Genomic DNA, 24,397 nt, shown 5'->3' on the forward strand with positions numbered 1-24,397 from the left:
GGAGGGGAAAGTTCCAGTGGCAAAGGAGTGATTGCAGAAATCGGGCAACGCTGGAGCAAGGGTGTCAATGTGGTTTTTGATAGTTCTGGATGAGCAGGGGAGAACCTGTTTTGTTGAGACTTTCATAGATTGGACTTGTCTAGAAACATTGTCAGGGGTGAACAGGGGAAAGGAGGAGAAAGGGGGAGGACAGACAGCCTTAGACGGGCCAGGACTGGTAGAGGACGAGGAAAAGGAGGTAGAGGAAGAGAGGGTGGACAGGATGTTGGGGCCCGATAATCCCTAGGCCCATAATGGTCATTGTGGGTGGAATGCATTGAATTGTATTTTTTCACCATTAAAGAAACAAACAACGAGGCCAACAAGTCACCCCTGTCGTTATATGCAGGAAACAGTGTGCACAAAACCTTCCCTCTCTTTCACCCACCTCCAGCCATTTCTATTAAACCAGAAAACTATATCACAGGTATTGAAACCTGGGATCTGCAAGTTAAACATTGATCCCTGAAGCAACTGTCTGCTTCAACTGTCTGAGATATATTTTCCAATGGGACAGTGCCTGTGGAAGAATCATACGGCAAGGGTGGTTCCAGTCACATGAAAAGGATACAAATGTTAAGGCTGCATTGGCACAAGCATTTGAATATGGCATACTATATGGAAATAAGACTCATATACCGGATTGTACCTCTAAACGTTAATGTTAAACACCTGTCAGGCATTAGAGAGGGCAGTCAATGAAAGGTGCACAATTAAGATCAACATCGCTGACAATCTACCAGCACAATGCACCCTCCACGCACTGTTCGCCATACTTCCACAAGAGGGTAAAATGAAAGTGTAGGCGTTATGCCCACTCGATCCTTTTGCTCTTTGTTAAGGCTAAGTGGTGGTAATATGCCCTCCAAGGTAAAACAGTTCTGAGAAGTAGAGCTACTGCCCCATTAAAAGTAGAGAAGGACTGCTGAGAAATAATGGTACTTTTGCATTAAATGCATGATCCGTGCAATTCGGGCAGCTTTAGGCTAAATATCATCATGCACACCCTATCAAGGGGGTTGGAGAGAATCATGGGGTAGAAGCACCAAGTCTGCCTGGGCACCTTTACGTTGCTTCTTCTCATTTTACCCAGTTTCAGACCTGAGCACAGGATACCGCTTTGCTGGTTCATGAGACAGTTCACTCGGTTGATACCTGCCTGATGTCACTGCTTCTTCTGCGGGAGCTTTGAATGCAAGTCTTAACATCTTTTTCTCCCATTTTTTGAAAGCCAAAGGTAAAGGCTGGCCCTTTGCTGGTTTACTTCCTTCCCACACAATAGATTACCAGGCAGTCGAGTCTAATTGTTTGAGTTGGTTTCCAAGGGATCAACATACACTGCCACCCACAAGCTACTTACATGCTAAAGATAATTTACTATTCCAGCATTTGTTAAAGAAAGACTTGGTAAATGTTCTTTTAGGAACCATAACCCTTTGCAATGGAACAAGCTACCCATTGAGCAGAGATCAGCCATTTGTTTTTGTTTTTTAGGAAAAGCTTTAGACATCTAATTTCTAGAGCTTCATTTTGGATTTCTTATTTTGCTTTTCGTTATGGTTGTTGTACTTGTCACTGGGACATGTCCTTTTAGTTGGACAATGTCTAGTGATTTTAGGTTTTAAATTATGCATTGAGCACACCTAATCCATGCAGTTAAACATTACGTTTCAATGTAAAAGAAGCCCTGCTGAGAAACATTCGTGGTGTTCCCTTGAATGTACTGCTAGTGGTAGGTTATATTACCTCAACTGGCAGTCTACCATGTGACCTACATGTTAAACACATGTGTTTGCAGCAGGCACATTATCCTACCAAATTATCTTTTCAGGGTTGAAACTGACGGCTTTTTATATATTAAAAAAATACATCTAAAGCAATCTCATTAAAACATGAGAAATATTTTGTAAGAGCCTAGTGCCACGGGAAGGAGCACTGTCAGTCAAAGATACGACACGGCGTACTTGACTTTTTCCTGACCCGATCCCAACCCTACTGGCATCTGTAAAAACGATCCTATGTGGAACGTAGGATATTTACAAAGAGGTCAATGCCTAAGAAAGGCAGAAACGTCCGGAACAATGTTGCGTGCAAGCGACAGGAGTGTTAGAAAGGTCAGGATACGTGCCTGATTAAGCTCACCAAATAGTCTGAAATCTCCAGGAACAATGGAAGCTTGTCCCAGTCTATTCTCTATGGCAATTTTCATTATATGTCAGTAGGTAGTAATACACTATGTCCATTTAATGTTTGGCCTCAATGCTGAGACTTCCCACAAGTGGTGGCCCCATGCCATTAAAGTGCTTCTGCACAGTGCAGGAACTGTCCCACTAGGAGTTACTGCAGTCCTGCAGCTGTTCTGAAAAGTGCAGGTACTGTCGATCTATTTGTGGTATAAATGCTTACTGAGAAGAGTCTGTACATTACGGCCACATTAAAAAGTATAGCAGGCTTGTTGTAACCTTCGATATTGTGCCACCTAAATTGTACTAGCCATTTTAGGAATTACAGGCACTCTCAAATCACAAGTACACTTCCCCTGCTAGGTGGTGCTAGTTACTCACACTGTCAGCATTAATAAAAAAAAATAAGAGATTTCACATTGCATATTGTGAGAACCCTGAAGGTATCCTCACTCCTACTCCCCCTGGATCCTCTTCTCAGGTGGCGAGGGAAAGGCCATAGCTTTTGGATCCTGACCCAGCGGGTGAAGGGAGAGAGGATCACCTGGGTGGAGGGTCCTTGGGGATTGAGAGTAAGGTACCAACAGGCGAGACATGGCATCCCCCATTTTCCTTCTGAACACCAATCTAACCCTCCACCGGCCTTTATGGGCTACTGTAAAACAACTCCCCTCAAATTTCCCTATTCAACATACTGCAGTACTGGGACGAGGAAGAGGCGACTAGGAGTAATGAACACCAACAGGTTATTTCACCACTCTAGTACTGAGACGAGGAAGATGCCTGTAGAGCACTACCAAAGTCAGGCATGTCTCTCTAATTGTAGTCAGGCAATGCTAATTGAAAACTCACACCTGCAACCTGTCAAGTGGTTGCAGGTGTATGATATAATATGATAGTTTATTTATAACGTGCCTAATGCCCAGAGGTTTCTAAGCGTGGACCCAGGGATCAAAACTGTGTTGCTGTGTGTCGCCTTGCTTCCAAGGCCAGCACGTTGCCGCTGAGCTATCCTCCCAAAAGGAGGAAACAAGCTACATGGAGACCAACAGGGCCTGTGTGGGGGAGACCAGCAGGGAGTCCTTTTCTGACTCAGACTTTCATTAATTTTGTTCAGGTAGGGAAATCCCACCTTACCATAGGGCAAGTTAGGGCTTCAACCATCCTGACATTTGAGTTAATAAACCATTTTGTTTTGAAATTTGAATCTGTTGTCTGTGTCTTGCTTCATGGTGCCTTCACAATACCCAGTTCACAATACCCAGTCAATCCTCCACTTCTCAGTTGGGGCTTTCACTAAATGTATTTATATTTTCAGACATGCAATCTTTCACAACTAGGTGCACAGCATGTTTTCATATTCAAAACATAAATGCTTTGTTTTTGTTACAGCTGTGTGAATTAAGATAAGAATCCAGGGAATTCCCCCTTCTCCTCAAGGGGGAGCCACCCCCTTTGGTACCAGGGAGGTGAGCAAGCTATGCAACACACTCCCTAGGAAACTGGGCAAGTGGGATCTCACTGGGGATGACCCTCCTCCCTTAGGGGACAAGGAAGCCCCAGATTGAAAATCTGTAACATCTCCCTTAACCCAATAGTCCCGATTGTTTGTTGGATACATGGGGGCTGAACACGCTAATAATGTGCTTGGTTTGGCTGCTGACCCCACCAGCCGCCAGAATCTAGGCATCAATGGACCTGCGCCTCTTGTGCAGAGAGAAACATTGAAGGATTTGAGATCCTTACCTTTGGAAAGAGAGACAGCTACTGGGAGGGATCCAGCTGCTACAGGAGGCTCAGTCTGAGCAAGACTGTGCATAGGAGAAACCTGCACTGTAGCGCTGAGCCAAATCAGACTGGAGGCAAAACTGCATCGAATACGTGGTGGGCGGAGGAATCCTAAAGCCTATAGAACTCTGTCGGGTCCAGACATGCAGAGAGCCCAAGTCACCCTGGTCTCTAGAGGAGAAAGACCGGAGCACCGCAGACGCGGCCCACCTGCATGCACGACTCGCAATGTCCGAGCAAAGGACTGCTATGGCAGATCTGATGACCTGGAAAGCATGGTTCTACAGTTACCGCAGCAGCCCCCATACCTGACAATGAATGCCATTGGAGAGTAGGCACGCAGTTAACCCAGAGTAGAGGGAGGTAGGCAGCAAAGCTCTGAGGTACACTTTGAGGGGGTGAGGACAAGACAAGACAGGTTGAAGAGTCTGAGGGCCCATATCAGTCTACCAGATACCTGAGAGGGATTGAAACACTGGAAGGGTGAACTTGGAAAAAGACCCCTCAAGGGGGTTCCAGATACCTGAGAGCAATAGAAACAACCAGGAGGGGTGAACCGGAATCAAAGTTCCCATGAGTGGGTATCAGAAAACTAAGAGAAATACGAACACTCGGTAACGGTTAGCAGTGATCCTGAATTTAAGGCCCCGAAAAGGGGGCAAGAGCCACCAGAGAACCAATAGGAAGGAAGGACCCAAGAGCTCAGTCCGAGCTGAGAACTTAAACCATCATGGAGGGTGGAAAACCATGACCAATTTAAGTTACCTGTAAGGCCATAAGGCCCATGCTGGATCAAGAAAATTAATTGCCTCAAAGGAGTTGAAATGCTGTGGAGAGGTGAACATGAGACCCTAGCTACAACCGTGAAGGACCTACACATTCCTTCACTTTGCTCTGCAAATATAGAACTAAAAAAATGAAAAAATAGCAATGTATGAGAAGATTATTTCCTAGACTCCTAAAACCACTTGTGTCTGCTCTCCTTTTTATCTTTCTCTATGAATCAAGAGGGCACTGAAACAACCCCAGGACTTCTAGTTATAGCGCCACAGGAAGTAATATGCCATGCCAATAGATATTCTCCCTGATTCTAGCACACCAGGCTCTACTGGCCTATATAAGGATACGTGCACAGAGAGGTACCTGCTTTATCCAGAAGCATGCCACATCAAAGGTGTAGCACACACCACAGTGTTTGGTCTTACCAAGATCTGTCTGACGTCTCAGGCATTTGGCTCTATAACCAGCCCATTCAATTTCAGCTTCCTAAAGACAGGCATTTTCCCACTGTGACTACAGCCTGAATCCCTCAATCATGTGCAAGACTCCCTGGGGTATGGAAATTGGGTGACTGATGCCCTTTCTAACCAATGACTAGTGAGATGGATCCATAGACTACCTCCCTCCCGCTCATTCTCAGAGTTCTTCACGGCATCTAATCCAGTAGGGCTTGGTTTCTCTGGGTTATCTTCGCGCTGGCACAGCTTTGTTCTTTAGTGTGTCCGGTTTTCTCTCCTGCCACTGCCTGCAGGCTCCAGAACTCGCACCTTTCAACAGTAGGACATTGCTTTATAACCCAATGGGCAACGTCTGACATACAAGGCACCCTGGGTGGGCATGTGAAGGATGTAGGGGGATTCTTGCCATCCCTGGATGTAAGGCTGCTAACATCACATATCATGGATGAAACACCTTGATTTGTATCTACCTACAGCTTTCTCATCCCCTAGGAGGTTTTCAACAGGGCCCTAGAGACCTCCTCCCTTTCACTGCTGGCATATCAGCTATGATGTTTCTTGATTGTTGCACTACCGAACGGCCCTCTTTGTAGGAGGTTGGTCAGTGGGTCTTACAAGTGTTGGTTCCGTCCTCTACCGATATCTTCGGGGCGGCTACATGTGCTACAGGGACCACCTACAGCATGTTTATGCAAATCAGCCTTCTGCTCCTTACCCAGGCTCGGGGAGGGAAAGGGGGTCACTGCTTTGTTGGTACATTATTTAGGCTTCGCTTTCTTGATTTCCCCTACGCTGACATTGCTAAGTGTATGAGTGCTCTGTGACAGCAACATCTGGGTGTCAGTCTATTGATATAAGTGGCTGGTTTCTGTCTTTGGTACACTTCATGTGTAAGGAATGGGACAAGGAAGGATGTGGTGGTACTGTACTGATTACTTACCATAATCTTCATTACACTTGGTATCTCACTTCCTCATCGCAGTGCCGATATCCACCCCTTCCCCCTGTAGCTATTGATTGCTCAACTCCTTTGCCATGATAGTAGGAGTGTCGGTAGGTCTGGCTCTTTATAGTCCCAGGGAGGGGAAGGGCTGCCTAACAAAAATCAATAATAAAAAGGGCACATTTTTAAAGAAAGGCTGCGAGAAGGCATACTGCCTCCATGAGCAATAACTGTGATGAGCAAAAGAACGACTAGTTGTGAGAGAGATAACCAGTAAGTAATCAGAGCATTAGTGAGGTAAGAGTGCTTTGATAACAGAACTCTTTCTTAGTTGTACAAAAGTTAAAGAAACCGTTACAGGATAACTGGCAATAAACACACGCAAATACGTTTTGTGAACACATTAACTTGGCTAATTCATGCTCGGTGCAATGTATACACCACATAATGCAAACCAGATGCTGCGCATGTATTAACACAGACATCCACTTTCCCCGAAGCCATTTAATCAAAAAACATATTTGACAATCCAATATTTCCAACCAGGCAGATAATGCTGGAAATAAATGGTGTGCTTCAACTGGCCTTAAACGCGTGTTGGCAATAACTTAAGAAACAGGAAGCTGTCGGTAGAAAGCTTCAAACGCACACTGTACAGTAGACCAAGCCCTTGCTTCATCTAACTGCCCCTCCCCTCTCTGCTCAGTGGGAAGGGCCAAGAAGTAATCTTAGCAGCAAACGCAGCAGCCGTGTCTGTTTCGCTACAGAAAGCGCTTGTCTTTCCCTGTTCTCTCTGTCATGTTTTACTCCGGATATTGTAGCTGCTTTTCACATCTTTCTTGGATTTAGTGCGGCCACATGTTAAAGGACGTTTCCCTAAGGCTGCAGCTGTGCACTTTACGCCTCCCTTCAGCAGATTGGCGTCGTGATCGGCGGCCAGAGGGGTGGGGGTCCTCGGCCGGTCCTGTCCCGAACCCTCGCCGTTTCTAAACACACCGGGTATGTCTGGCCACAAGAAAGCGGGCTCCTGGCAGGAGGGGGTTGCCAGGAGTTTTTCAAGGTTGTTCTCGAGAAACCAGTCGCAAGACAAGGAAGTGTTTGACAGCGCTGAGAAATCAAACTCTAGCAAAGAAACTAACCAGGAAATACAAGGAGAGGACTTACCTTCCAGTGAGACAAGTGACAGGTATGGTGGGTTGTGTGTGTGTGTGTGTGTGTGTGTGTGGTGTGTGTGTGTGTTGCCGTCGCTTAGTAAATGCTGACATCCACCTCAAGTATAATGCCGTTGCTTGTTATGTGGGAAATCCTGCCCCTGGACTCCTTTGCAAATGGTGATGAAGTTTTTAATGGGAAACAGTTGTCAGCAGAAATGTTCAGTCAGACGAAGCCGGACTAGAGGGGGCGACTACAAGACAATGGAGGATAGAAAAGCGTGACTACGTGATACACTGTAGTAACGTGTTTGAAGTGAACTGAGGTATATCAACGAAACTACTACTGTTAAAAATAAACGCCTCTTAATGGCCCATAAGCAGGAGTTTCCCAGACCAGTGCACGTGTGTGCAGGAGAACATGGTGCATTGTGGTTGTATCCTAGGCACAATATCCGAACTTGTTAAAAGTCGTAGCTATTTGGTGTTATGGACCCAAGCATTAGCTCATTGCAACAGGTGGCTCATATTTATGTCCAATGTTAGTGGTGGCAGGTGGTTGTATTTTCTTTTCTCTTTGGTTTATTGTAGAGTCTTCCCTTTTATATTTTAAACAGTGACCTCTCAAGAGCAGTTTGATTACCAGAGCATGCATTTGCAAACTTGTAGTTGATACCACACTACCCCCTGAATAAATTGCAAGTAAACGTTCCCTAAAAGGGCTAGTGAGATAAAGAAATCAGTCATCTTACAGGTGTAGGGGTCAATGTAAAAAATACAACGCAAAAGCGAATCCCGTACACTTTCATCTACCATATCAACAGCTGACTCAATACCTATTCTATACTTTTACATCTTTTGGTACTGTGGTTCAAAGACCACTTCTAAGGGAACGCTTGAAAACTTGTATGTATTCTGACTTATGTTGACATATTTGCTTCAATCTAAAAATAGGGTAATTACCTTCCAGTAAATCCTGCTCTAACTCGCTATGTGTTACATAGGAACTCCCTTTAACTCTTGACCTTTTAAGCGTTACGTTTTTGAACAGTTGGTCCCATCTGTGGTGTATGTGGGCTGGCCCCGGTCACGTCAGCGAGAGGAGACCCGCGCAACGTGACCACAGGCGGAATAAAGCAACTAGCCTGGAAGTGTATCATTCCGGCGCGAGCCAACGGACTGATCAGTCAAGGGTTTTGTGTTCTCTGAAACAGTGAGGGAGAGGCGTGCGAACGCCACCCGACCTCCTGGGGCCTACCGGAGGTCGGGATTGCTAACATCACACTGGTGACAAGGCTGTTCGAAGCCACGTGCATCGAATGGAAAAAAAAATGCATATGATAACGTGCCGCTCTGCTGCCTGCCCAACATTCAAACGTGCCGCTCTGCTGCCTGCCCAACGTTTTTCCAGCACAACCAGAAAGCCTGGAAGTGCTCAAAGGGTCATCAGTGCCACAAATCCTACAAGAAGGGGGCACAGTGGTGCATCCAACTGACATCAAGACGTCTGACGACCCGTCACAGCGACGTCGTGGGAGCACCTCCTGCTCACAGGCATAGTAAGGAGGGGAGAAAAGGCGCTCAACAAAGGGCGCAATAGGCAATCAGCAGCCTCACGCCAACACGACAAGGTGAGCCAACATGACTAGCCCCAAACTAGCCCGTCCAGAGCAAGCAGTGGCAGCGCAACACGAAGAGACACTTTCAGATTGGACAATCAGGAGACACACAAACAACTTTTATGAAACCATTTGATCCGTACACCACAGGAGCAGGCCTCAAATGGGGAATATGGCTCCAACAATTCGAGCTAAACCTACAAGCCAGGGACATCATCGAAGCTAGGAGAAAGCGCACGGTACTACTGCTGAACATCAACGCCCGAATATCGGCTCCCGAACAGAGGGACATCGGCCGAATATAGCACAGCGAAAGCAGCGTTAAATAACAAAGTCAAACCTGAATTGAACCCAAACTACGAGAGATTCCATTTTTGCATGACCCGCCAAAGAGAAAAATAGACTATTGACGACTTCCATGCACGGCTCAGAGAACTGGCGATTGGATGCGAGTTCCCAGACGAGGACTTTGCAGTCCGTCTGCAGATCATAAATGGGTTGTCGTCAGAAAAGTTACGAAGGACAGTCCCTTTGGAGAAAAACATCCCGCTGTACAGGAGGGTGGAGCGGCCTCTGACGGGCCCAGGGGATCAGAGCTCACCCTCGTGTACTTTAAAGGCATGGTCTAGTAAAATTTTTTATTTCAAAAATAGATAGCCCACATTAAAAAAAAAATACTAGCATCCTCCGTTTTAAAACTTCCTATGTAAAATTTTGAGATATTTAAGCTCAAAAGCAAGCACAAGGGCGCCGCCATTTTGTGAAATGGAGGCCCTCCTGTGCTGGATTTTGCGGCACTAGTGAAGGAAAAGCCAGCCAGCTGTAGTAAACAAAGTCTACCGCTGGGTGGCTTTCCCTTCATTAGTGCCGGGACTCGGAGGACGCGGACCGGAGACCAGAGCAGGAAAGCTGCAGCTGAATCTCGGTAAGTGCTATTTATTCTTTTTACAAAAAATAAGCACTAGCTGCGGTTTTTTTTCTAAGTTTTCCGGGCTGGAGGAGCCCGGAAAACTTAGAAATAAAACCGCAGCTTTAAAAACGTTGTATTTATGTTTGCGGTCGCTTTTGAAGCGACCGCAAACATAAATACAACGTTGTGTTGGAAAACGCTGCGGTTTTAAAACCGCAGCGTTTTCCAACACAACCGTGTTGTGTCTGCCTGAATCTGCTTTTCCATTTGGGGCTCGAGCCCGAGAGCCCCAAATGGAGAAGAAGATTCAGGCAGACAACGTAGCATTTCCCATTTGGGGCTCTCGGGCTCCCTACGGGGAGCCCGAGAGCCCCAAATGGGAAATCAGCTGCAGGTAGAAACACTACGCGGCATGTAAACATAACCGCGTGTGTTTCTGCCTCCTGTGGCTTTCACTTTGGGTCTCCGGTGCTCCTGGGAGCACCGGAGACCCAAAGTGATAGCCACAGCAGGCAGAAACGCACGCGGTTGTGTTGGAAAACGCTGCGGTTTTTCGTTCCAAGTTTCTCAGGCTCCTCCGAGCCGGAGGAGCCTGAGAAACTTGGAACGAAAAACCGCAGCGTTTTCCAACACAACGTTGTATTTATGTTTGCGGTCGCTTCAAAAGCGACCGCAAACATAAATACAACGTTTTTAAAGCTGCGGTTTTATTTCTAAGTTTTCCGGGCTCCTCCAGCCCGGAAAACTTAGAAAAAAAACCGCAGCTAGTGCTTATTTTTTGTAAAAAGAATAAATAGCACTTACCGAGATTCAGCTGCAGCTTTCCTGCTCTGGTCTCCGGTCCGCGTCCTCCGAGTCCCGGCACTAATGAAGGGAAAGCCACCCAGCGGTAGACTTTGTTTACTACAGCTGGCTGGCTTTTCCTTCATTAGTGCCGCAAAAGCAAAAGCCAGCACAGGAGGGCCTCCATTTCACAAAATGGCGGCGCCCCTGTGCTTGCTTTTTCGAATTTTGAGCTTGAATAGCTCAAAATTTTACATAGGAAGTTTTAAAACGGAGGATGCTAGTATTTTTTTTTTAATGTGGCCTATCTATTTTTGAAATAAACATTTTTACTAGACCATCCCTTTAAGACCAGATAGCTGCACCTTGAGGTGGATGGGGTGCGGGATTCTCTTACTCCAACACCAATCAATAAAGACAACTCAATGGTTTGGCAAAGGGAAGTCCGTTTAATGACAAGTACAAGAAACGGGGAAATAATAGGAAATCATCAGTGATGCGATCGCCCGTCTCGCTTCAACTCCCCCTTCTTCATTCAGACAGCAATAGTTATAGCAAATTCTCGTCATCATTGACGTTTAATACTCAAAAGTTTGTCATGTAATTCTATTGGTTGGAAAAGGTAACTTAAGTATAGGTACTATATCTGTATATGGTAATAGAGTGTGAGGATTGGCTAACTCTTATCGGGTGGGCGTCTACGCCCCTCCCTCTACATCATTCGTATCAAACATCACTAAAAGTACGACGTCTTATTGGTTCTACTAGCTATAGGACCCTAGATTATTTGGTCCATTGTGATTGGATGAGTTACACCCCTAGGCATAAATCTCCACTTTAATTTGCAGCATGCAGAATGATCACCCAGGTGCGGTATGCCCCAAGATTCACTCAGCCCTAAATTACTGATTGATGGAAGGGAGGCAATGTGTCAATTAGTTGGCATCCTCTGGGTTTGGATGACATCAGACGTTGGTACCTCTTCGCGCTTGGCTGGTCACGTGTCAGTACACCGTGAATCTGCTTCATTTTCCCTCTATTTGCGTATTTGATTCTTCCTTTAGCCTTGCCACCTGCTTGGGCCTCCTTATCTCGACCTTCACTGTCAGGCTGCTGTGCTCTTAAGTTTTGATTCTTTGAAGTTGCCGCTCTCCTCCCTTTCTTGGGTGACCTTGAATTCCCAGACATGAGCTGCTTCTTGCTAAGTTTCGATTCTGCTCTTTCGTCTGGCTTTGTGCTGGTATGAATCCTGGCTTGTTTGACCCCTACCAACCTGGGTTAATTCTGCTTTTGAAAAATGGATTTGCACTTGTATAATGTGCTTCTTTGAGGTAGATGTATAGATGGCGCTTGCCGCTCTATTCTTCTATTAAGCATAGCAAGCAGTACTGTTTTCTTAGCTTCTTGCGTTACAAGCTTATGTAGAGGCGTTAGCTGGTTGAATACTTTCATCCTGCTTTACATTTATGTTTCTTTATATTTCAACATTGTTTCTCCTTTAAGTCCATTAAATCATTATTCCTTCCATTTCGTCTTTGCATGTCATCTTTTGATTGTCGTTTCGTTCATCTGAACGTCTGTCCGTGCCCTTGTCATCATTCGTCTTCGATTACAGCCCTTTCGGTCTCTTCTGGGACAGGTTGCAAGTAGCCTTCATTTCGTGTCAGCTGCTGGTACGGTTGTCTCAATGGATACCGTACTGCCCATGGTTGTCTGGTTATTGGCACTTCAACAGGTATTGCTCTTCTGATGGGCACTGGGCGGAGTCCCAGTGTGGTTCTCTGTTGGTTTATTTGCTCCTCATACGTCACATATCTCGGCGAGTATGTTCCTGGTATTTCAAAATGGGTGGCTGGAGTGCAGGCCATATCTGGGACCTCCTTTACACCGCTGGACCGCATTCTAGCTATGGGAGGACTCTGAGAGCGCACAGATGATCAAGTAGCAGTCATGGAAGCAGCAATGCAGCGTCTGTCCCTTGACAACACGCAAGAAGAGAAAGAAGTAGCAGCAGTCCGAGGTCGGCAAGCAGAAAGGCACCCCAACAGCATGAGATCGGGACCCCCATCAGGACGAGGTGACAAATGCAAGTGGTGTGGAGGTCCCTCGCACAGAGGAGAACCGTGTCCGGCTTTAGGAGTAACATACCGGAAGTGCAAAAGACTGAATCACTTTGCAGCGGTGTGCCTGAACCCAACACCCCAAGGGATCCGGGCGACAATACACCTCCAACCGGCAACAAAGGGGAAGAGGAAAAGCCAGAGCGGTCGCCACTGCCCAAAGATCGCCTGGTAGCAGCGACACAGATGAATCCTCGGACGAAGGTACGCCCCCCCCCCCCGACAGACGCGAAAAGGAAAGACGGAAGAAGACCAAAAGAAGGGAACACCGAGTTCACTTGATCTCTGCCATAAAACCTAACAAGTCAAAACACAATCGTAAGAGAGAACACAAGCAGCCATCATGCACCATCCTGTCGACGGGAACCCCACGATGAACGTCATGCCCATCCACACCTAGAACACGTTAGACCTGAAGCAGACGGTCAAGGACAAACGAAAGACTCTTTGTGTATGGGTGCAAGAAGCCTCTACCAGTAGCAGGGTTGTTCCGATCGGATCTTGCATATAATGGGACCACATGCTGTGCCGGGATATACGTAGTGGATGCAGGACTAGAAACTCTGCTAAGCAGCCGCACCGCAGAGAGACTGCAGCTGGTGCATTTTGCCTTCAGCCTTAAACCACCAGAAATGGACAACCTCAGAGCAAAACACCACAAAGTATTTCAAGGTATAGAATGCCTCCATGGACGAACAATCAAACTACTGATCGATCCAACGATCGAGCCCAAGGCAGTGAGGCACCGCCGAGTCCCCTTTCATATGCGGTAAGCCGTTGAGAAAGAGCTGGAGAAACCAGGGATAATCGAGGAAACATCTGGCCCCACTCAATGGGTATCGCCAATGGTTGTCGCCCAGAAACCACGGCAACCTAACACAGTAAGGATATGCATCGACATGAGGCTACCCAACGTAGCTATCGGTCGGGAGCACCATGTCACCCCTACAGTCGATGAGTTGATCGTGGACCTAGCGGGGGGCCAAAGTCTTCAGCAAATTCAACCTAAGGTCAGGCTATCACCAACTACACCTCACGAGAAAATACAGGTACATAACTACGTTTTCATCGCACCTAGGTCTTCGGAGATACAAAAGGCTGAACTTTGGTATTTCCTCAGCGGCTGAGGTTTTTCAGAACGAGATCAGAAGGGTACTCCATGGCCTCGCTGGAACCACCAACATTAGTGATGACATTTAGTATATAGCACCACAACAAGTGAACACAATGAGCAACTAGCCACAGTCCTCCAGTGCCTAGAGAAATCTGGTCTCACCGTGCCTGCACACAGAGAAATGCGAATTCAACAACAGTGAATTGAACTTCGTTGGCTATGTGTTCAACTCCAACGGGGTGTCGTGATTACTCAGCCAAGGTCTGTGATATCAAAGGAACGAAGGCCCCTACGTTAGCGTCGGAGTTGAGGAGTTTCATGGGCATGGCTACCTATTGCGCCAGATTTATCCCTGACCTGGCCACTATCGTAGCACCGCTGAGAGAGCTCACGAAGAAAGATATAAACAATGGGAATGGACGGAACAACGCCAACGTGCATTCCAAGGCATAAAGGATTCACTATATAGCACCACAAAAATGGCATTTTTTGACACTGATGGAGCCCTGGAACTCCTGGTGGATGCTAGCCCGGTGGGGTTAGGAGCGGTACTCGCCCAGGTAGACAAGGAAGGCATTGTATACCCTGTTGCTTTCGCCAGCCGGCCGCTAACCAAGACCGAACAAAACTATGCCCACATTGAGAAGGAAGCACTGGCAATCCTTTGGGGCTGCCGTCAATTTAGAGTATATCTCCTAGAGCCACCAGCAAAGGTATTCATGGACCACAAACCGCTGATACTGATTTAAGGGCTCAGCACCACACCCGCCAATGCGGTTAGAAAAATTGATGCTCCAACTACAGCCGTTCAACACTGACGTCTCTTATAGAGCCGGGGCAGACAATCCGGCTGATTACTTGTCAAGCCACCCATGACCCGTCCCCAGGCAGGAAGAGGAACACGCGATTGAGACAGAGCAACATGTCTGCCATGTGATTGCTTGCGCACGCCAGCGAGCCCTGACGCTGCAGGAGATGGATGAAACAAAGTCGGACGCCAGCCTGCAGCGAACAATTTAGACCATCCAGACAGGTGATTGTAAGAACTACTTGTCCGCTGTGGCCCACCGCACCACGGCAGCCCAAGAGAAGCTGAAAGCATTGTTTGGCATCCGTCATGAGCTCACCGTGTCAGAGGAAGGCATTGTACTGAAGGGACACCGAATTGTCCTACCCGGGACACTGGAAGAGCAAGCCCTGCAACTGGCGCACAGATGCCACCAAGTCATTGTGAAGATCCAGGCATACCTGAAATCAAGGATGTGGATGCCATGGATACAGAACAGTGTGACTGAACTGGTGAAAACCTGTGGGCCATGCCAGTCCTCGAGGAGGCTAACAACTCCCAAACCCATAACAAGCGCGCCCAGGAGGGAACAACCAATTGCCGGAACACCGAGCGAAGATCCTCCGACAGACTTTGAGATGCCAACGAGGGCAAACGGACATGCATCCCGGCAAGTGAACTCAGCCGCCACATACCCGAGCGCAAGACCCCTCCACCGCCGGCCTCACCGCGACCAAGCCACCAGAGAGAACACATTCGAGATATCCACTTCGAGAGAGGCCACAGCCCTCGCCCCTGTTAAAAGGATATGTCCTGCAAGGGATCTACCACCAAGGCCCGTGGTAGGAGAACCAGAGGGGCAGAAGGGAGCACAAAAGAACCAGTAAGAGACATTTGAGAATGTTATGTTTTGTCAAGTATTCTAAGTTTGGGAGGAATGTGGTGTATGTGGGCTGGCCCCAATCACATGAGCCAGGGGAGACCCGCGCCAGGTGACAACGGTCGGAATAAAGCAACTCGCCCGGAAGTCATCATTCTGGCGCGAGCCAACGGACTGATGAGTCGAGTGTTTTGTGTTCTTCGAAACAATGAGTGAGAGAGAGGCGTGCAAACCCAACCTAATCTCCTGGGGCGTACCAGAGGTCAGGATTGCTAACATTAAACCATCCAACCTTGGTCCTTCATTTGACGGCCACTCCTTTTAAGTGTAACAATCTCCTTTTTGTTTCTTAGCTAAACACATTACCATGGCATCCTAACACGGAGTTAGCGGTCAACAGTTGTTTTTTAGAGATTTTCGACAATGGGTGCGGACAAAATATCCTTTTAAGAAGCTTGTCTCTTAATTGTTCAGTCAACAACATACACCATTGATCCACATTGTCTGTTTTTGCTATACAAATAGACTGTCATGTGGCTCCGTTATATCGCTCTAGAACGACCTGGAACGTCAGTTGCTGGTATTTTCTATTAACTGCACAGCACCACAGTGAGGTAGGTTCTTAGCGCTTAATAACAGTAACCAACAAAGCATCAATCAGCTTTGGGGACGTGCTGCAAACAGATGTCTTCTGCTCCCTTCTGAATGGAGGAGAATCCTCCTTTTGACGTGAGACAGACATCGAGTTCCTAAATTATGCTGTGGAAAATGGGCCATATGATCAGATTTAAAATAAATAATAATTTTGTGTGTATATTTATAGCCATGAATACGCTTTTATGTATTTTATATATACAAAATAGATTACCTATACAAGAGATACAAATATTTCTGTTCTTATAAAAAATGTGTATTCATTGTATACACGTTACTTCCTCAATCATTAATTGTGTGTGTGTGTGTGTGTGTGTGTGTGTGTGTGTATATATATATATATATATATATATATATATATATATATATATATATTTATTACAGGGGCCTGTAGTTATTGTTAAGTTGCTCAACTCCTAGAAAGAGAACTTTTTTTCCCTCCCTCATGATTCCTCACCAAACTGCAAAACAAAAGTACATGGCCCCCCTCGGAATGATTCTACGAAGTTTGGTGCGGTTTCATCGGTATTACCCAAATTGTTTGTTTACAATTGTTCGAATTAACAATTGACCGAATTTAAAGGGTCACAATTGACCTTTTCACAATTGACCGAATATATATATCTATATCGGTTTGGTAATATATATATATATAGGGGTGTTCGGGGGGTTTGGCGTTGGGTGGGGGGTTGTGGGGGGGTTTCCCCCCCCACATATATGGTACAATTGACCTTCACAATTTGGTCAATTGTGAAAAGGTCAATTGTCATTCGAACAGTTGTAAAACGAACAATTCGTATACAACCGTTTCATCAAGGCTGGGGCAAAGTTATAGTGGGGTCCCAAAATGTATGGAAATCCTCATAGGTGCAATGGAAATGCAAATTTGCTTATGTCTACAGGCCAAACCGCTGGGCAGATTTTCACCAAATTTGCAGCAGGATCGGCGGATTAGTCCCGAAAGCATGTTTTTGTAAATTTGATATGATATGATATGGCATTTATAACACGCCTATGCACAAGTGCTTCAAGGCGCGACGAGGCAAGGGAGGGGAACAAAGGGAGGACAAACAACGATCATACTAGGCCTGGTGTCATTCAGATCGCGCAAGTGTGTGGGAAGTGGGGAGGGGGGAACAGTGCAATACAAGAAGATAACAATAAGTAAGAAACAGCCAGCATGTGGCAAGTGCAGTACAAGATGATAACAATAAGTTAGTAGTGGCCAGCACGAGGCAAGTGCAAGGGTAAGTGCAGACTATAGGCAGGGGGACTGTAGGGATACAGAAACAGTCCCCAAGTGTGGTGGTTCCCAGGGGGGCAGTGCAAGTGTGAGACTCTGGCAGGGGAGGGATCTGGGCCCGAGATCAGAGGGTGTCCAGGTAGCCAGTGTAATTCAGGTTTCAGCCAGGAGGTCAGCAGAGGAGAGGAGGAGAAAAGGCAGAAGCAAAGGGTAAGGTTTTGAGGTGCTTCCGGAACCGGAGATGGTTCTCCTCAAGTTTAGAGGGGAGGGAGGCTGTTCCAGAGGGCGGTACCAGCCAAAGAAAGCGATCTACCACCAACTCGTTGCTTGGAGAAATGACTACCCTGAGGGAGTTGGAGGCAGATGAGTGAAGAGTTCGAGAAGGAAGATATTTAGGAAGAGAGAGTTGAAGGTATTGAGGACCCAGGCCCCAGAAGGCCTTGTGGATGATGCAGAGCATTTTGAACTTAATCCTCCCAGTCACTGGGAGCCAGTGCAGAGATTTCAGTCCTGGAGAGATACAATCCCTGGACCTGAGGCCAAGGACAAGTCTCGCAGTCCTGTTTTGGATAAGTTGCAGATGGCAGAGAGTAGAAGCGGGCAGATTTAGAAAGAATCTGTTGCAATAGTCCATCTTGGAGAGAACCAGAGCTCTGGAGACAGTGAGCTTCTGGGGGAAGGAGAGGAAGGGAAGAATACCTCTGAGGAAGTGCAGCTGGTAGTGTGACTTCTTAGAGACGTCTGAGATGTGAGGAGAGAAAGAGAGTGAGGAGTCCGAGATTTTTAGCCTTGCAGGTGGGAGCAGGAAGAGGGCCAAGATAGGCAGCTCAGAGAGCTACAGGGAAGGATGGAGCTGGTGTGCTGATGAGGAGAATCTCAGTCTTACTGGCATTAAGGCAGAGGTCATTGGCGGCACACCACTCCTGGATAGCAAACAGACAGTCAGTGATGAGGGAAGGCGAGGAGGAGGCTGAGGGTAGCCTGAAAATGAGCTTGGTGTCATCTGCATAGCACTGAAAGTTGGGGCAGAGAGTGGCAATACGGTGGGCAAGGATTGGTGTAAATCCATCCAGCAGTTTTTTTTAAAACGGCCAAAATGTTCATCAAAAGAAATTGGTGAAATCTGGGTCTGGTCTGCGAACTCGCTTCCCTGTTTTGTCCGCGGACATCCCCCCCGGACCAATCTGAGACTGCTGTAACGTCTGCGGACATCAGACGCGCCCACTGATTGGATGGTGAAAAGCGTGAGGTGCTGCATATGTTGGCTCCGTGGCCATCCGTCTGCGGATAGCGTGGTGGGGAAAAAGTCTGGAAAACACATTTGGGGTTATTTGGTTGGCCGAAAGAGGGGCTGGAAAGGGGGGGGGGGGCGGGTGGCGGTGGAATAAAGATGATATGGAGCTTTTTAAGTGAAAAAGTGGTTTTCAGATGCCACTGAGTCTGCTGTCAATTTTGGTGTCCGTGGACAACATTTCAATTGCAGCGGGTTCAGGGTGAGTTTTGTTATTTGAAGGTGTATTGTACGTACTTGTTATATGGTTTAATTCTATTGTGGTTGTAGCCAACGGCCAGAGTTTTGGGGGCATGGCCGTGAATCTGCCCATTGTCAGTAGCTATAGGTAATATAGTGGGATTATAAAGTGTAATACGGTTGAATGATATTGAACTGTATATTGTATTTATGATTCTAGTACAATTGGGGATAGTGCTTTTGGAATATGTATTTCTTTATACTTGGTATAGTTACTTAATTGCATACAGTAACAACGCTGGAATCTGGTTCTTTTTCTGTGGATAAAAAACAGTATACTTTGTTAAGCGGGATAGTTTAAAATCTGTAATTTCATACAATTTTACATACACATTTACTTTTTTGACCCTCATTAACAGTACATTCTATGTACTATGTTTGGTACAACATAAGTGTATCATACAGTGTTGTTGTATTGACATTAAATAATCATTGGGAAAGAAAATCCATACATGATTTTATAAACTCTATTACAATTATGTGAGTGTAAGTGTGATAGTATGTTTGTTTGAAGGGTATTTTTGAAGTAGTTATATACCTGTTGGTGTATTCTAACTGTTCATTGTGATGCACTTCAATGGGTACATTAGGGTTGAAGGAATATTAAGCAGGCATTTGTTACTGGTATCCTATGTTTTGGAGTAACAGAGGTGTTGTTACATTCAAACCAACCACTTCTTTTTTTGACAAATGCAGTATAGTGTCCTGAAGTGGTTGTGGCACCAGTGTGGTATATTATGGCTACTGTTGTTAAGGTTTTCTGACTTGGCCGTGTCTAAAGCTAGTGAGTCTACAGGTCATTTTAGTAATAATAATAATAATAATAATAATTTGGCATTTATATAGCGCTACGAACCCTCAGGTATCTGAGCGCTGCTTATTATTACCCACGGTGTGTGGTGCTCATTTATCGACCTCGGAAGGATGAAACGCTGAGTTTGGCGCTGCCGGGATTCGAACCTGCGTTCGCAGGCTCTGCACTGATGTCAAAGCGAGCGCTCTACTCGCTGTGCCACTTGACCGGCTGCATTGCAGTACATCTGCATTGTTCCTCAGAGCATTAGTATAACATATTAGCTATGTGAGTTTATTTGTATGCTGGAACGATTGTCTGAATTGCAAAAAGGGCATAATATGTTATGATTTGCATTCTGCAGAAGCTGGTGACATGGAATGGATTCACAATTTGGTATGGATACATATACAAATCATTCATTGGGGATGTGCTCTTGTGAAACAGGGTTGCAGAGAGTGCATGTATGTTCCACATGTATGAAAGCTGTAAGATTGCATTCATAGGGATGTTTTTTGGTTTTGCGTACTTGTACTAGTATATTATGAATTCTTGAAGATCTTCTTGGATGTTTATAGTAAATTTGACCATTCCTAAACAGTAGTCCGATTCTTTCCTTATACCTGAAACATTGTAAATGCTGTAAGGATTATCTGTGACATTTCTTTGAAGGACGACCATTTTCAAACACAACTGGTCTGAGCCGTTGAAGTAAATGTTGTGAACAATTGGAAGAGAAGATTGATTGTCATGGGCGTAGGACATAGGGGGACAAATCCTCCCCCCCACATTTTTAAGTGGGGGGATATAATGGCATTTATCCCCCAGAATATGTAAGTGTTTGTTGTGTCCTGCACAGTGCAATGCACTGTGTTTCTGCACAGCACTGTCTTCAGTTGCATCATGCAGCATATAAAAATATGTCTGCAGGCTGTCTGCATGCTACGTGACTGACAGCGTTTGATTATTGAGGAGGGAGAGAGACGGAGAATACTCGACTGCTACCTAAGGTAAGTGAAGTGTCCTGGGTGTGTGATTTGTTGTGTCGGGCCCTGCTGGGCAGATACAACAGTCGTTTCCTAACACACATGCTTCTCAAACAGGAAAGTTGGGGAACAACTGGTCTATCTTCCCAGCAGGGCCCTACACCTGTTGTGGGGGTATGGAGGAAGAGGGCACTTATTGGGGGGTTGTTGTGAGGGGTTGAGGAGGCAGAGGCGCGGGTATAGGTTTTCTGTTTGAGGATGCAGAGGCAGACAGCAAGATAGGCATATTTTGCTCAATCAGTACGCATTTTGCTCTTTGAGTCAAGCGAAGCCTCGTGGCTCAGCTCTTCCAATGAAATCTGTGGCTTCCCACCTCCATTTTAAAAAGTTACATTTGTAAATAAAACATATTTACGAAACCGAACAAATAGCAATAAAATAACCAGAAACATGGTTGGCTTGTGTTCGATATGAAATAGGTAAAGCAATGCAGACAGGGGAAAAGGAAAAGGAGGACACTGGGGATTACGCACCCCCAGCATGCTTACAACGTTTTTTTTCTACCATTGACCCATTTTAATGTAAGTGTTCACTCTAAAGTGTACATTTGTTTGTCCTTTTCCTAGAAAGCAATACAGCTGTGAACAAATGATTTTGTCATATGCTTTCAAACATTTTGCTTTTTTTAGCAAAATCTTTTGACCATTTCATCAAGATTTACATTTCGTTTGGGGCCACTGCAGCCACGTGCTGTTACCTCTCATTACTAATAATAAAAACAGTGCTGATATATTTGCTTTGAGGACCATTGAAAAGGTCTGAAAAAGACCGAATTATGCTATCGGAGCAGCATGTATTTTGTGCATGTCTGAATTGCTGCATTAAGGGCAGATAAGTCGTTTCCTAACTTTCCTGTTTGAGAAGCAGATGAGGGGCGGGGAGGGACACTCAATTTACAGCATCATTATGTTTGGGATTTCTTAGGGTCTGATACATTGACAAACAAGGAATACATGGATTTGTGTTTTGGCAGCTGCAGGTCCCACGTAGAACAAGTTCATAGCACTGTCACTGCTGCAGACAGGTCACTTGCACATGGGAGGGGAGGGCATGAGCCTGTGCCATCGTCTGTTTATGACACAGGTAGTTCATGATATATTGTGTGCAGAAGGTGCCTTGCATGGGGAGAATTACCTGCCCTCAGCGACAGAGCCAGGCCCGCGAGTCCATTAAAAGTGGTAAGACCCAAATCACAGGCCAGCAAATCGGATCTGCACTGTGGTCTTGAAATATAGTGTCTGATGATGCCTAGCAGAGTATCAATGCGCATATTTGCCAATTTGACCCAATCCTACAGTCTCCTTTCACACCTGACCATTTCCCTCATCCCTTCACGCATTAACTCCTCGTTGCACGCTGACACCCAAAATAAAAGGTAGACCGGCCCAATTATACCATTTTCTGCCAAGCAAGTTATCAAGCAGGAAATCGCAGCAACAAGAGTGCAGGCGAAGGGAAAATGCCCCTTGCAGCTGTGAAATCCAAGAGAGCCTTTAGTCACTGGCAGGTGTTTCTTCTCCCAGGCCTAATATACATTAAAAATATGGGGTTTCTGACATCACTCTGCATGCACCTCACAAACGGGCAGCCACAGGCATTCAAGTATGCTATGCACCATCCAGTCTGTCCTTCCCAATCAAGAACCACACAGAGAAGGGGGGTGCTTCCAAGGCCCGCCCTCCTGTCTGTAACTGGCATGCTGATGCTACCAAACATAGAGAGCCCTGACCACCAAGCATGGCCATTCTAGACAGACTACCTTACAGATTCAGGGAGTCAACAATACAGATAGGCAATCCTTGCCGGGTATGTGCCATGGGGCCCACGCAGCTGTTCCTCCATCACGATTCAGGAGTCCAGAGAGATGCAGTGCTGTCCCTGCCAGGCATGCTCCTATACAGATTGAGGGACACCAGGGGTAAACCAAGCATCTGATAATAAAGATTCGGGGCATACAATGACCATCAAGGCTGTCCCTCCCAGGCCTGATCCCATACAGACTATGAGGCCAGGGGCAAACCAAGCAGGGGGGTTCCAGGCATGCTCCACTACATACTTAGGGAGTCAACCTGTCCGCTAGCATCTCCCCTCCCAGGTATGCTATTGTACAGATTCAGGGAGCCCATGGGCCCAGAGGGCTCTCCCTCACTAGCATTCTACTAGACAGATGCAGACGTTCCAGGGTCCAAACACAACACTGTGAATCAGACAATCGATTACCCTATCCACTGGTCTGTCCCAATGATGTGTCACACAAGCACAGTGGTAATGGTGTCAAACAGTGCAGGTTTATCATTTCTTATTTCCTTGTGACAGTTATGCAATTGACTTATCCTCTTTGAGAGAGAATGAATGAAGGAATGCATGGATAAAAAAATTAACGAACAAACGAAACAACTGATCCGCACCCCCTTACTGCTCTTCCTGACCGGAGGGGTGGGAGGTCAGTTCGTGGGTAGTTTTGAACTTGTTAAAGGTAAGGAGGTTTACTTCAGTGGGGATGCATGTGAGGAGGTACTCCTCTAGCGTCCCGGAATCCCAATACAACTCCCCCACCTATCGATGTGCAGCCTATTCTAAGATTCTGGAGCAGATTTCCATGGGTTAAGGAAAGGAAGTGCATAGAAGGGTGTTCTTCAAGTGTTGAGTTGTTTTGAGGCTATTCTGTGTCTGTGTTGGTGGACCAGGCAGATTGCTAGAGACGGATGACCTAGTTTCCCTCCAGCTTCCAGTCTGGCCGTGGCATTTTGAATGAGCAAGTGATGGGATATTCAAAATGTCAGCATCCATGGGTGGAGTGGGGCTAATGCAGTGAAGTCCAAAGTTTGTGGCCCTCCCATTACCATCTCTTATTCATGTGTTTTCCATGCTTTGGAAGAGGTGTAGTTATCTTGACGGGCACAGACCATTGATCCTTACTAGGCGCCGAGGGCACGATTCAGGAATATTTTCACTGGAGAAAATCTGAAGATGTGCTAGGCATCACAGGTGTGCTCCTACTACCTTAGAACGTATTCACAAAGCCTAAAATTGAAGCAAATCTGGAGATGCGAGGAACATCTTTGACATGCTCGCATCCAAGTGAAACTTTGCTCAAAGGCATCTCGGAGATGCTCCTGGTAGCTGGGGATTTGCTCCAGTTATAGGCTTTGTGAATCCGGTAGGAAGTAGCAGGATGAATTCGAAGATGCTCAGGGCATTTCCTAATTTGCTTGAGTGCAAAGTTTTGTGAAACAGGCCCTGAGTGGAATGGCTGTATTGAACACGGCTTAGAGTATTTTGGCTTTGTAGCTTGGCATACTAGCCCTCCTAGTCTGGTGGCCTGTTGGTGCAATGAGAGTTTTTAAAAAACAGGACTTCTAGACTATAGCCATCAGGTTTGATGAAGATTGTGACCTCGCAGGCTTCATTGGGGGACAGTCAAAGCAGCAACATCGCACACCTGGTCCCTCTACTGCCATAACAGGACTACTCGGAGGTACAAGCAAGATTTCCTCTTCCTTTGAAACCCCCATCCTTCCATTCCAAGACACACACACACGTCTCCTTGCCACACACAAAAAAGGAGCAACTTG

The 24,397-nt window shown here is 46.2% G+C and overlaps 1 protein-coding gene across 2 annotated transcripts in view; it reads left to right on the forward strand.

The window, feature by feature from the left end:
* Nucleotides 1–6,908: 6,908 nt before the first annotated feature.
* The window catches only part of CRYBG3 (crystallin beta-gamma domain containing 3), a 2,312,058-nt gene continuing 2,294,569 nt past the window's right edge, over nt 6,909–24,397 (forward strand). For both annotated transcript variants that reach the window (XM_069639009.1, XM_069639010.1), the window contains exon 1: nt 6,909–7,377. In XM_069639009.1, the coding sequence (XP_069495110.1) occupies nt 7,193–7,377 (185 nt within the window). In that variant the 5' untranslated portion in view covers nt 6,909–7,192. The remainder of the gene's footprint in view (nt 7,378–24,397) is intronic.

This window comes from Ambystoma mexicanum, chromosome 7q, assembly GCF_040938575.1.
Source record: "Ambystoma mexicanum isolate Mex_15411 chromosome 7q, UKY_AmexF1_1, whole genome shotgun sequence".
NCBI lineage: Eukaryota > Metazoa > Chordata > Amphibia > Caudata > Ambystomatidae > Ambystoma > Ambystoma mexicanum.